Here is a 13443-nt window from a genome sequence, read left to right on the forward strand (position 1 = left end):
TCCCACATCCTCATTGGGGCCTTCCCTTCCCATCCACTACCTCTGCCCCTACCTGTCACTAGCCCCTGCCCCTGCAGGGTATCCCCCACCCTCCCGCAGATTACCTCTCCACTCTACAGGGACAGGGTCCTGGATGCGAGTTCACATTAGGGCAGCCCAAATCCCCTTCCAGAGAGGAGCCCTGGCTCCAGCTCTGACTTCTCAAGAGCACATGCGGGAAAGAGGCGCCAAAGCAGAAATCACTCCGCCCACCCCCCCCAACCTTTCATTACAGCAAATGGGCTGGGGCACCTGCGTGGCTCAGCCGGTTGAGCATCTGACTTCAGCTCAGGTCATGATCTCTGAGCTTGTGGGTTCAAGCCCCGCATCAGGCTCTGTGCGGACAGCTCAGAGCCTGGAGCCTGCTTCAGATTCGGCGTCTCCCTCTCTCTCTGCCCCTACCTCCCCTCTCTCTCAAAAATAAATAAACATTTCAAAACATTAAAAAAAAAAAGGAAATGGGCTGAAAGTTTGGGCAGGAAAAGAAGAGAAGTTCTTGGCCCTGGCTGGGATGAAACAGGGACCGGGGCGCTCTGGGTCATATTATCCAGTCCATTAGCCTGGGGGAACTGAACCTAGAGGCGGGCCCCACCCACCTGACAGTAGCCACCTGTCACGTTTCTGGGGGGGGAGGGGGGCTGGTGAGGGCTCAGTGCGGGGCCTTAAGGTCTCTTGGGGGCCCCAGGAGTGCACAGGGCTGGGGCAGCCTTACTGGTAGCTGCCGTCTTCTGCGCACTGAGGAACATAGTCTGCTCGCTCCAGAAACGCCCTCTCCCTCTGCAGCTCGCAGGGACGTAGAGGCTGGGCGTCCACCTGGTATTCTGGGAAAAGGGAAGCAGCTCATCAAGGAGGGGTGTGGATGGGATTCCAGTAGCAAAGATGGGGGTCCCTGCAGCACAGGTGCTCTCCTGGCGTCATCAGCACCAATTACGTTCTGACTCGCAATGTTGTTTCCAAGTTCGCGATTCACACGTTTCCAAGTAGGACTTTAGCTCATTTAACCCTCAACCTCTCCTGGGAGGTGATACCTGCATCTTCCCCACGTGGCACTAACACTGTGAAAGCCACCTGCTCGAGGTCACACAGCTGCAAAGAGAAGGGTTCAAAGTCAACCCTCAGACACTGCGTTCCCCCGAACCACGGCGTCCGAGCGCCAGAAAGACGGTGTTCTTGAATTTATCAAGCAGTTCCCTGTGGGCAGTGCCTCTCCCGGCCCAGGTCAGGAATGCAAATTAATCAGCAACCCCTGTGGGTCAGGCGTCCTCGTCGTATTCTCCTTTGAGAACACATGTGACATGCAGGCACGCACTTGGAGATCACGACCGCGTCGGGAGGTTAGTGTCCCTGTCTTCCTTTTGCAAACAGAAAAGGGAAGCTGACACTTATCCAAAGTCCCACAGCAAGTGGCCAACCTCTGCTCACTATTTCACCGCCTCTATTTCACTACACAGGTGGATGTGGTTTTTGGTTTGCTGTGGTTTTTCTTCACTACCTGCCGATGACTTCTCAAACGCCTCGTGTGGATGACCTCGGCCCGAGACCGCCAAGGGAATAAAACCAGGTATCAACGCCAAAACTCACTAACAGGATCGGGTGGGCTGAGCTCAAATTGAATTGGGAAGATCTGATTTCCCACCTCCTCTCCCACCAGTCGCTGGCTCCGTGCCCTCAAGGTAATTTAGTCCGACTCTCAAAACCACTGTCTCTTCATCGGAAAACCGTCCACAGGACACGGTGGGGACTAAACGAGATCACAAATGTTCCCAGGCGCAGGGGCAGAGCCTGGCTGACTGACGTCGGGGTTGTGACCCGAGAGCTCCCTCCAGACCCTCTGCTCCTTGGCCTTGAACCCGCAACTCACCAAAGATGTTGGCCGACACCAAGCAGGCTGAGCCCAGCAGACTGAGGACCCACGGGGCCAGGACCATTTCTGTGGGCCCGTCCGGGGACGAAGGCGAACAAGCCACTGCCCGCCCTAGGCTCTGGCCAGGGAGCCTTTATAGAGCCTCTCTGGCACCGCCACCCCCACCCCCACGGGCACTCAGGGAAGCTGTGTTTTCTCTGCCCGTCACAAGGGGTTCCTCCACCTGCGTCTGCTCCCTCTGAGGACACTCGTGTGGCCAGTGGGGGACGGGAATCTCGTTGAGGCTCTGTGAAGCAGAACCTAGTGGAGTGACTTTGAAATTCATCTTTGCAGGTGAAGAAAGTTCTATGGTTTTGTGGGCCACAGGCTCAGGCCTCCCGGGAACAAAGCATTTCCTCTATCTCTCCCTTCTTTCCTCTCCTTCTTCCTTCCTCTCTCCCTCCTTTCTTCTTCGCTCCCTCCCTCCCTTTCCTCCCTTCCTTCCTTCCTTCCTCCCCCCCTTTCCTCCTTCCTTTCCTCCCTTCCTTCCTCCCTCCCTCCCTTTCCTTCCTCCCTCCCTCCCTTTCCTTCCTCCCTCCCTCCCTTTCCTTCCTCCCTCCCTCCCTTTCCTTCCTTCCTTCCTTCCTTCCTTCTTCCCTCCCCTTCCTTCCTTCCTTCCTTCCTTCTTTCCTCCCTCCCTCCCTTTCCTTCCTTCCTCCCTTCCTCCCTCCCTCACTTTCCTCCCTGCCTTCCTTCCACCAATACAATTTAGAGCCCCACAGCAACAGACACTATTCCAGGCAATGAGACTGTGTCAGAGAACAAGCAAAACGACTAGTATAGAAGGTAAGAACGTTAGGAAGGGAAGCCAAGCACACAGACACAGGTTCCTATTCATCCGTGGTCTCCCTTGCCCGCTGTCCGAGGACCTCAGAATCTCCAACCTAAAGGGAGCAGGCACTGTGTCTCCCACAGAGAGATTGTAAAGCAGTGTATTTTCTCTTAGCAAAGCCAGCCTCCTTCCTTTCCTCCTTTCCCTGAGCGACCATGGAAAACTCACATCATCCTCTCCAGCCCCTGCCTCCTCCTCTAGAAAAAAGAAATACAAGGAGAATAATAATGTGTACCTACTCGATAGGGTTGCTGTAAGGTGATGAGTATGTGCACAAGAGAAGCTAGCAATTAAGATCACTGATTTTCTCATCTTGCAAATGACGTGGTGCCAGAGGGTGACAGGCGCCCAGGATACCCTGCAGGGGCAGGGGTAGCAGATGGGAAGGGAAGGCCCCGCTGAGGATGTGGGACCTGGGTGTGGGGGAAGGCCAGGAGGCCAGGCTGGGAGGTAGAGGAGGCTCCCCACCCAGGAGGGAAATGAAGGGCCCTAGCCGCAGAAGTGGATCGTGCTACCCAACAGAGGTGCTATGAATCTTACAAGAGTTCACATATGCCAAGTGCTTAACACAGCTCCTGCGTGTAACTGCCCAGGGTTGGTTACCAGCATCATTATTATGTTCCTGATACAAAGCACAGAAAGTAAAACTCTACACTTATTTTAGGTGGTGGGGGCGGGGGGGGGGGGACCAAAACTGGGTAAGAAATCCTGCTCTGCACAGCCCCAGTCTCAGCACCAGCCCCGGCCTCAGCCCCAGCCCAGCCAAAATGGGTGGCTAAGCTTCAGGTCCACTCGGCCCAGATGCTCCACAGGCATTTCAAATTCAACACACCCCACAACAACAAGCTGCTCAACGCTTCCTCCAGCGCTGCACCTCACTGTGCTCTTTCCATCTCTCTAATGGCAAACCTGAGTGTTATCCTAACCTCTCCGCTCACATGGCGGCCAGCGACCGCCACATCCTCCCAGCAAACCCTCATTCCCCCCGCCTTGGGCCTGACCCTTCCTCACAGCACCTTGGGCTACGGGCTCTGGACTCGCAGGGCCTCCCACCCTGGCCCCTCACCAGGCTGCTTCTCCAGCTGCAGGGGGGGGGGGGGGGAAGGACAGTCACTATTGCGCAGGTGTCCCGGAGGTCAAGACCACGGGCCGCTCCTGAAAACCGTGTAGCTGTGGGAGGGTTGGGGAGGCTAACCGATAATGAGACTCAGATTTGAGGCAAAGATGATCTGAGCGGGTAGGTGTGTTGGCATTTACGGGAGGAGGCAGGAGCGGAAGAATCCCCCTCCCCCACCAGGCCCCCCGTCCTACACCCCTCACTGTGGGGAGCCAGCAACACCTCTTGGCGACACAGCGGCGCCTCCTCATCTGCAGGGATCCCTCCCCTGACCTCCGGGGGGTGGCCCGACCTGCAGAGGTCCCCCAACTCTGGAAGGAGGGCGGTCTCTTCCGGAAGCGCGGCGGACCTGCCCGCCAGAACTGAACCCCGGGAGTGAAGGGCGGGTGAGGGGCCACCGCGAGGCATGACCTGCTCTGAGCCCCGGAGCCCAGCGCCTGCTGAGTCACTGCCGCTGGCGCGGCCGCCGTCCCCGCTCGGCTGGCTCTGGAGCCCTGCAGTGCTGGGGGCCGCAGGGGTGCGCACGGGGAGCGCAGGAGAGGTGCTCGGCTCCAGCGGGCAGCAGAGCGTGGAGCTGGGGCCGGCGCCGGGCTTCGGCTTCTCACCGTGACTCAGCGGCCCCCGCCGCGAGCGGGGCGACACGCGGGGACACGCAGGCCTCCTCCGCGGTGACGCCCGCCGGGTTCCTCTCCGACCCGCTCCCGGCTCAAGCCCACGACGCTCAGACGGGCCCGAGGGTCGAACCCAGAACCCTGCCTCCGCGCCTTCCTGCCCCGATACTGGGGTGCTTACCGAAGACTGGGGGGGGGGGGGGGAGTAACTGGAATAAAGAGGAGGAAATCGCTTCAAAAGGCGCGTGCGCGCGCCAGCTGGACGCCGGGCCCTCACTTTTGGGCCCACCTGCTTGCACCCACCCCCCTCTGTCCACATTTTTCTGAAGCTCCAGTTTCCAGCTTCTCTCTCTCATCTGGGGCCAAAGACCCCACGGCCAAAGGACCTCCTGGTGGGGAAAGAAACTTCGCCTCCGGCAGTGAGGACGGCCCAGACCACCCAGACCAGTTGGAGCTCCACCCCCAACTTGAGCCTGCGCAGAAGGGCCTTGGAGTGACCCCGGAGTGACCTGTGGTTCGCGTCGTCTCATTGTAATGCTAAAATCGCCACCGAGGAGGAGCACGCGGTCGTTAACGTAACACGAACACGAACACGCGATGTACGTGTAGGCTTGGTTTTGAAGGCGCACCCGCGACCTTGTGCCCGCCCCTGCTTACGATGACAAGGCTGCCCTACTATCTAAATCATCATCCTGGGGGGGCCTGGCTGGCTCAGTGGGAAGAAGCATAGGCTCTTGATCTCGGGGTTGTGGCCCCACGCTCGCTGTGGAGATCACGTAAGAAATAAAATCTTGACAAATAAATAGTCACCTAACCCTAAATAAAAGGAACCTTTCCACCCTTCCTGGGGAGTCATACTTTGGAAGCTATCCCCGGCCCGGGGGGGGGGGGGGGTTCTCCTTATTTGCTGGAAATAGGTTCCTTTGTGTGACAACTCCACCTGATGTCTTCTCTACCTGTAACTCACCAAGGAGCAAACTCACATTAGGTGAACTACAATGTCAGATGCCACTGTTGGTGAGGTTCATCAGCCGCCGCCCAACGCGGGGGGGGGGGGGGGGGGGGGCGGGGAATTGCTTCCCAGCCGCCCCTCCCCTAAGCCAGCCTGCTGCCCTCCTGCTGGGTACCAGGCCACTGCCTTGGACAGCTTCCCCCCACCAGCCCCATCCCCAGTGACTCAGAGCCACATCGCTCCTCCTGGGTTGCCAAGGAAATAGAATTCCTGGTGCTTGAAGTCTGCTTCCAGAAAGATGGAATAGACACACTTGTCCCTATTTCTCCTGCGAAGCACAGCTAAAACCCTTGGATAGTATACGTAAAACAGAAGACGACTCTGAAAGGTAGAAGGAAGACAGCCAGCTAGCAACCTCAGGACAGAGGAACAATATGGAAGTAAGGTCCCCAGACTTTATTTTGCCTCACGTCTCTCAGACTGGGACAAGCCGGCAACTAGAGACACCAATAAGCACAGGGCTCAAAAAAAAGCACCAAGGAAAGCTTCTTGAGCTGATGGTCCAGAAAAGGGGCAGCCTGGCAAGACAAAACCTTTTTCACAATAACTGCTCTATTCTAGCAAACCTCACAGAGAAAACTGTGGCTCCGCCTCCACCCATGCTAGCCAAGGCCAGAGGGGGGACCGTAGAATCCCACCTTTGCCTAACCGTAGGGAGGCTCCCCAGCCCTCTGCCAGGATGGTGACAGAAGGGTCACATGGGGAGCGGGAGTTTCATCCTGGCCGGGCAGTAATGAACTCCCCCCCCCCCCCCCACCCATGGGGTCAGTGGTTCTGTACTGTTTCTGGTCCAGTCTTCCCACATGTGTCTAGATTCTCTGTAAGCATCCTGTTCGGTAGCCCATTCAAGCGGCTCGCCCACTCTTACTTGGTGGCTCTCAGGATGGAACTTCTCAACAGTCCCGTGATCCTAGTGCTGTCTCTGGGGAAATCCAGCAAGAGAGCCGAGATCTCCGAGTGCAGCCTGGCCCAATCTTTCCGAGTCTGTTCTGATTCGGTAACAGTTAAGAGGCATTTGCTCTCTCTACTGCCTCTTTTCGAAGCAGTTGTATCTGCCATGCAACTCCACTCCCTGACTGACCAGTCCGCTCTGGTCTTCAAAGCCCCATTGTCTATTTGAAATCTGGCCAGTTGGCCTTCTAAGGGCTCAGCCTTTCTCCCACACCGTATTCTCATGTTCTCCTATTTTTTTTAAAGATGGTTTTCAATCCCCCAATGCTCCTGTGCTGATTTCATCGAAGCATACTTTTTTTTTTTTATAAATTTTTTTTTTTTTTTTTTTCAACATTTATTTATTTTTGGGACAGAGAGAGACAGAGCATGAACGGGGGAGGGGCAGAGAGAGAGGGAGACACAGAATCGGAAACAGGCTCCAGGCTCTGAGCCATCAGCCCAGAGCCCGACGCGGGGCTCGAACTCACGGAGCGCGAGATCGTGACCTGGCTGAAGTCGGACGCTTAACCGACTGCGCCACCCAGGCGCCCCCGAAGCATACTTTTTTAATGACTCCATTTCCTCCGTGATTTCCCGGGCAAGTCTGACTCCTAGAGACAGAGTATTTCAAGGATGAATGAACTTTAAGTTGCCTGTGGGTCTGTAAGAATTTCACTGAATACTTTTCTTTTTCAAACTACAGAGATGGCATATTGTGATTATCTTCTCGCATTCTTCTCTCTTTAACTTTTTCAAATTTAGAATAGATTTTAGATTTACAGAAATACTGAGTACAGAGAGTCCCCATATACCCTCCTTCACACCCAGTTTCTTCTATTAGTAACATCTTACGTTACTGTGGTGCATTTGTTACAATTATTGAACCAATATTTAGACATTGTTAACTAAGTCCATAGTTTGCATGAAGTTTCATTCTTTGTGTCTTAACTTTTTATTTTGAAATAATTTTTCAATCTATCCAGGGGCTGAAATAATGGTAGAGTTCCCTCTTTGATTTCACTGAATGTTAACATCTTACACAGTCATATTGCGATTACCAAACAAAAACTGTCATCAATAAAATAAAATCAATAAAATCAATAAAATACTGTCATCAATAAAATACTGTTAACTACAGACATCAATGAATTTCACCAGTTTTCCCATGAATATCCTTTTTAATTCTAGGATCCAATCCAGAATCTTACATTCCATTCACCTATAAAATCTTCTTAGCCTCCTCTTTAGAAAATATTAAGGAATATACAAAAATTCTAAGACTATTAAGTGAGTTTAACAATCTCACAAGATATATAAAAAACAATTTTATTTATATTCTAGTAAACATATGAAAATGAAATTTTAAAAAAATATTCCATTTACAATACCAAGAATACTTAGAAATACATTCAACAAAAAGCACAAAATCTAAACACTGAAAACTACAAAATATTACTGAGAAAACTGTAACAGATATCCTGAATCAATGGAGAAATATACCATACTCTTGGATCATAAGACTCAGTAGTGTTAAAATGGTAATTGATCTGTAGATTGAGTGCAATTCCTGTCAAAATCCCAGCATGTTCTTAACAGTTGACGATCTGATCCTAGAATTTTTATGAAGATGCAAAAAATGGGATTGGCAAAAACATTCGAGAAGAAACATAGTTAGGGGAACCTGGGGGGGATCAGTTGGTTGAGCATTCGACTCTTGATTTCTGCTCAGGTCATGATCTCACAGTTCGTGAAATGAAGCCCCACGTTGGGCTCTGTGCTGACAGCACAGGGCCTGCTTGGGATTCTCTCTATCCCTCTCTCTCCACCCCTCCCCCTGAATAAACAGGCATAAAAGAAAGAAGAAAGAACATACTTAGAGAGGAATTACACTGATTCCAAACCTTCCTATGAAGCTGCAGGAATCAAGACAGTGTGGTATTTGCTTAAGGATAGACGTGTAGAGCAATGGGAAGAGAATCCAGGGTACAGATAAATCTGTGTGTTCAAGGTCAATTGATTTGGGATAAAGGCACGTAGGCAATTCAAAGGGAAAATAATACTCTCAGCAAACGGTGCTGGAACAGTTGGATACTTACACGCAAATTAAACCGAGATACCACTGTTCACCTATCAGCATGGCTAAAATCCAGAACACTGGCAACACCAAATGCTGGCGAGGAGGGAGAGTAACAGACTCTCACCCATTCAACCGCCCGTCGTATTTCAGTAGGTCTATTCCTGGATTCTCTATCCTGTGCCATGGGTCTAGACCTCCATCTCGTGGCTGCCTCTTCCCTCACTTGATGACTATGGCTTTATAATAAGCCCCCCCAATCAGGAATTGTCCTTCTTTGTTCTTCTTTTTCAAAACAGGTTAGGCTATTCTAGGACCTTTGCAATTCTGTTTGAATTCTAGAATCAGCTTGCTTAGTTCTGTTTCTGAAAGTCTGTGGGGATTTTGCTTGGAATTGCATCAGTTCTGGGAAAACTGACATATGACAATATTGCCTCTTCCAGTCTATGATCTTGGCATATTTGTCTATTTGCTTATCTCATCTTTATTCTAGGCATTGTTTTGTAGTTTTCTGTGTACAGGTTCAGCATACATGTGTTCAGATTTACCCCTAAGCATTCATATTTTTGATGCCACTGAAAATGGTATTTTTAAAAATTTTTTTAACGTTTTATTTATTTTTGAGACAGAGAGAGACAGAGCATGAACGGGGGAGGGGCAGAGAGAGAGGGAGACACAGAATCGGAAGCAGGCTCCAGGCTCTGAGCCATCAGCCCAGAGCCCGAAGTGGGGCTCGAACTCACGGACCGTGAGATCGTGACCTGAGCTGAAGTCGGACGCTTAACCGACTGAGCCACCCAGGCGCCCCTGAAAATGGTATTTTAAAAAATTTCAATTTCTGATAGTTTGCTGCTAATGTATAGAAATGTTAGTCCTAGTAGCATTTTGGTAGAGTCCTTAGATTTTTTTTTTTTTTTCATGTGCAGGTCACTTCAAAATGTTTCTTTCTTCCTTTCCAAGTAGTACGCCTTTTATTTTTCTTCCTTTATTGCTCAGTGACTTATTGCACTAGCAGGACCTCTGGAGCAACACTGGATACAAGTGGTGGCAGTGGACTTTCTGGCCTTCCTCCTCATCTTAGGGAAGAAAGTATTCACTTATCACGATGACATTAAGGGTAAGTTTCTCAGTGGATGCCTTTTATCGGAATGCAAAGTCCTGTCTATTCCTTTTCCAAGTTTTCAATCATGAATAAATGCTGATATTTAGGAAACGCTTTTGCTTAGCTTATTGAGATGAACAGATATTTATTTTGACGGTATATTACATTGATTTTCTAATATTAAACCAAATTTGTATTCCAATGGAATACTCAACTTGATCTTGATAGATCATCCTTACTTTGGGTCACAGGCTTCATATTGCTAATATTTTGTTGAAGACTTTTGTGTCTAGTCAAGAAGACCACGTATTGGTCTGATTTCCTCCCCTTGTTGGTGTCTTTTCCTGGTCTGGCATGAGGTCAAAGTTGGTCTCCAAAAATAAGTGCTCCTTTCGTATTTTCTGTCCATGCTTGTGCAAAATTGAGATTTCCTCCTTACTTGTTTCATAGAATTCACATTCAGACCTGGAGTTTCGAGGAAACGTTTTTATTAACAAATTCAATTTGTTTAATTTCATTTTGAGTCACTTTTGGTAGCCTGTGTCTTTTGAGGAACTTTTCCATTTCACATGAGCTGTCAAATTTGGCATTTGACAGTTTTTCATAATATCCCTTTTTAAAAATTGTTGGACACGTAGTAACATTCCCTCTTCCTTCTAATTTTTTATCAGTCTCCATAGGAGTTAACCAATTTCATTGGTTTACTCAAAGAATCATTTTGGTTTACACTGTTTGACTATTGTTTGCACATTTAGTAGGTCATTGATTTCAGCATATTTCCTTTTCTATTTCAGTTTTGTTTCTCTAGTTTTCAAATCTTAGATGGGTGATTTTGTACTACATTCTATTTCTAATGTGTAAAATTGAGGTACAATTGACAAATATTAGTTTCAGATGTACATGATTTGATACTTGTAGATATTGTGAAACGATCACAATAGGTCTCGTTAAAATCCGTGTTACCTTTTTAATATAAACATTTCAAACGACACATTTCCCTCTGATACTGCTTGAGCTGCAACTCACAAATTTTAGCATGTCATTTTACTTTTCATTCAATTAAAAATATCTTCTAATTTTGCCTGTAATTTTTCTCTTTGACTCATGGTGATTTACAAGTATGTTGATAATTTCCAAACATTTGGGAGAGGGGGGGTTGGTTTCCAGAGATCCAAAATTGATTTCCTGTTTAATTCCATTGTGTCAGAGAACATAGTATGATTTCAATTATTTTAAATGTATTGAGGCCTGTTTTATAGCCTAGTATACTGCCTATCCTTCTGAGTATTCCATATGCACTTGAAAAGGAAATTTCTATTCTCATGTTGCTGGGTCAAACGTTCTGTGTCAATTACACCAAATTGACTGTTCACATTTGTTCGTGTCCTATGTCCTGATTTTCTACTTGTTCTATCAATCAGTGTTAAAGGAGGGTTGAAATCCACAACTATAATTGTAGATTTTTTCCATTTTCCATTCAGCAGTATTAGTGTCCTATTATTAGTCGTATAAATACATTTCTGTTGTAATATACTGTTGTGTGTGTGTGTGTGTGTGTGTGTGTGTGTGTACAAAAGAATGATAGAGACCTGTAAGTATAAAGGAAGATAACATTCTATTGGGAAAGGCAAAAAAGAGAATATACAAACATGTAGAAGTTCCCAATGTCAAGGAAGAGCTTGTTTTGAAAATAGATGTTGGTCTACAGAACAGTTGATTTATTACATTTAAAAATAACATGTTGATTTCAATATGCCAATATTTACAAATTCAAAATCACACCCTTTGCAACTGTTTACATTTATAATGAACAGTTTTAAATGGCAGAATCAAAGCTCCATTGCCCATAGCAGTGCCCTCAGTTGTGCAGATCTTGGCTTTTTCCTCCCCACTCCCCCACTTCCCTCTTCCTCACTCCAAAACTTCCTTGGCCGATCACTTAAATACAGTAAGTACACTTAAGTCTGGTCTTCAGATCCATTTTTAGGGGTACCCCAAGACAGAAGTACCGGGAGTGGATTGTAATTTTTCAAAATTCCTATGCAGAGGTCAAAAAACATCCAAAGACCATTTTTTTTTAACGTATTCTATTTTCCCCAAACCCCTCCACCTACAAATCTAATTATCTTTCCTTTCTTTTGCCTCTTTGCACTGATACCACCCATCTCTTTGAAAAAAATAGGTTTTTTATGTTTCTATTAGCCTGTAGACTAGGACTTTATTGATTCTATATCCAGCCACATAACCTGATGGCTGGAACACGGATGACACTGAAATGTGACTACACTTAATTTGCAACCCCATAATTTAATAAGAGCTTCTAGGTACCTTATTTGCTTCATTTAACTCTCAAAACAGTCGTTAGGCATTATCCACATTTTATAGATAAGGAAAGCCAAGCTCAGAGACCGCTGCTGCTAAACTGCTCGAGTGAAAACTCGAGTGGCAGATTGCAAAGCTCATGCCTGCCCCACGACTGCCAGGTCACTGCTCACTGACACCGCCCCTCCACGGCAGGCACAACGCAGGGGACTGCAGGTCGGAGGCCTCGACTATGGAAGAGAAATCGAAGCTTGAATAACTGTCGGGGTTTGTAGAAACACAACAATGGAGAACCTCCCAGAAGAGGGAAATGTTAAGAAGGAAGCAAGCACAGTCTACAAGTGAGGCTGAATTGAAATGAACTGGAGATGCAGATCACACAGAACGGATTTGGTTTGAAATGGTCACCAGTGGCTTCAGAGAAGGAAACTGAAACCCACCTCTGCTAGGAAGAGACCATGGGCTCGAAGAACACGGGGTTTGCATCTCGGACCTGCCACGGAAGCCTTACCCAGGACAGGTGTCTAAGTGTCTGTACGCTTCAGCTTCCCTGTCCCGAGAACCTTCTTGTTTGCCCCCAAGCACACAAGCCTGAAATCGGGTTCTGCAGGTAACGTACAACACCGGCACGAAGCAGGCACTCAGGAAGTCTTAATCCTCTGGCCTGGCAGGGACCATTTTCCTGAATTACAATGAAGACAAACAAGGTTAGCATCTCAGGGGCCAGAAGTAACCCCTCCATAGCAAGATGTGCTGAAGAACTAGGGGGACGGCGAAGAAGTCAGCACAGGCGGGGATGGGACGGATACGGGGTTTCAAAAGGGGGTTCTCTCCACGTCCTGTCACAGCAGAGAGTGAAGCTGGAGAAGGTCCAGCTCACTGGAGGGGAACTGGGGTGCTTCGTTTCAAACGTGTAGAGCATGCACGTGGAGAGGAAATAAGTCAGTGAAAACACAGAGTGTCAGGAAAAAGGGCTTTACCTGAAATGAGGAGAGGGACCTAGTTCCTTTAAGGAAGTAAGTCAGAAGGACCGCACGCAAGTACGAGGAAGCAGATTCCCCTGGCCACTACCACGCTAAGGATCCCTCCCACCAGTGCTCCTTCTCTTCTGTCGGGGCAGCAAGGAGAAAGTTATCTTTTCGAGAAACACCCTCTCTAGTTTACTGCTTATACTTAAATACACAGATTTTTTTAATCCACTCATCTGAAACCTCTCACAATGGACTGACTTCTCAAAAACGAATTCATATTCTTAAACAGGGAAAGGCTCAGCCAACTCGTTGCTAAGACGTCAACCAATTGCTGATATACTCTATATCGAAAGGATATGTGCGTGAAAGTGATCTGGCATAGATTTTCTTTAAAAATCTAAATTAAAAAATTCAGACTTTCAATTCAGACACGTAGAAGCAGAGCCAAAACTGAGTAATCTAGGTATTAATGGGAAGCCTCCCGTTTGCTGGCTTCTAACAAGTAAAGGGATCCGATTACAATGTAC

General features: G+C 48.3%; 1 protein-coding gene across 1 annotated transcript in view; it reads right to left on the reverse strand.

Annotated features, from left to right (window-relative positions):
• TG (thyroglobulin) overlaps positions 1-2335 on the reverse strand; it is a 254316-nt gene extending 251981 nt beyond the window's left edge. Inside the window, exons 1-2 of the mRNA XM_086695581.1 lie at positions 1901-2335; positions 752-860 (exon numbers count right to left, since the gene is read on the reverse strand). Coding sequence (XP_086551707.1) covers positions 752-860; positions 1901-1967 — 176 coding nt within the window. The 5' untranslated portion in view covers positions 1968-2335. The remainder of the gene's footprint in view (positions 1-751; positions 861-1900) is intronic.
• Positions 2336-13443: the final 11108 nt, after the last annotated feature.

The sequence above is a fragment of the Puma concolor genome, chromosome F2, assembly GCF_028749965.1.
Source record: "Puma concolor isolate L17-30 chromosome F2, mPumCon1.1.hap2, whole genome shotgun sequence".
In the NCBI taxonomy this organism is placed as follows: Eukaryota; Metazoa; Chordata; class Mammalia; order Carnivora; family Felidae; genus Puma; species Puma concolor.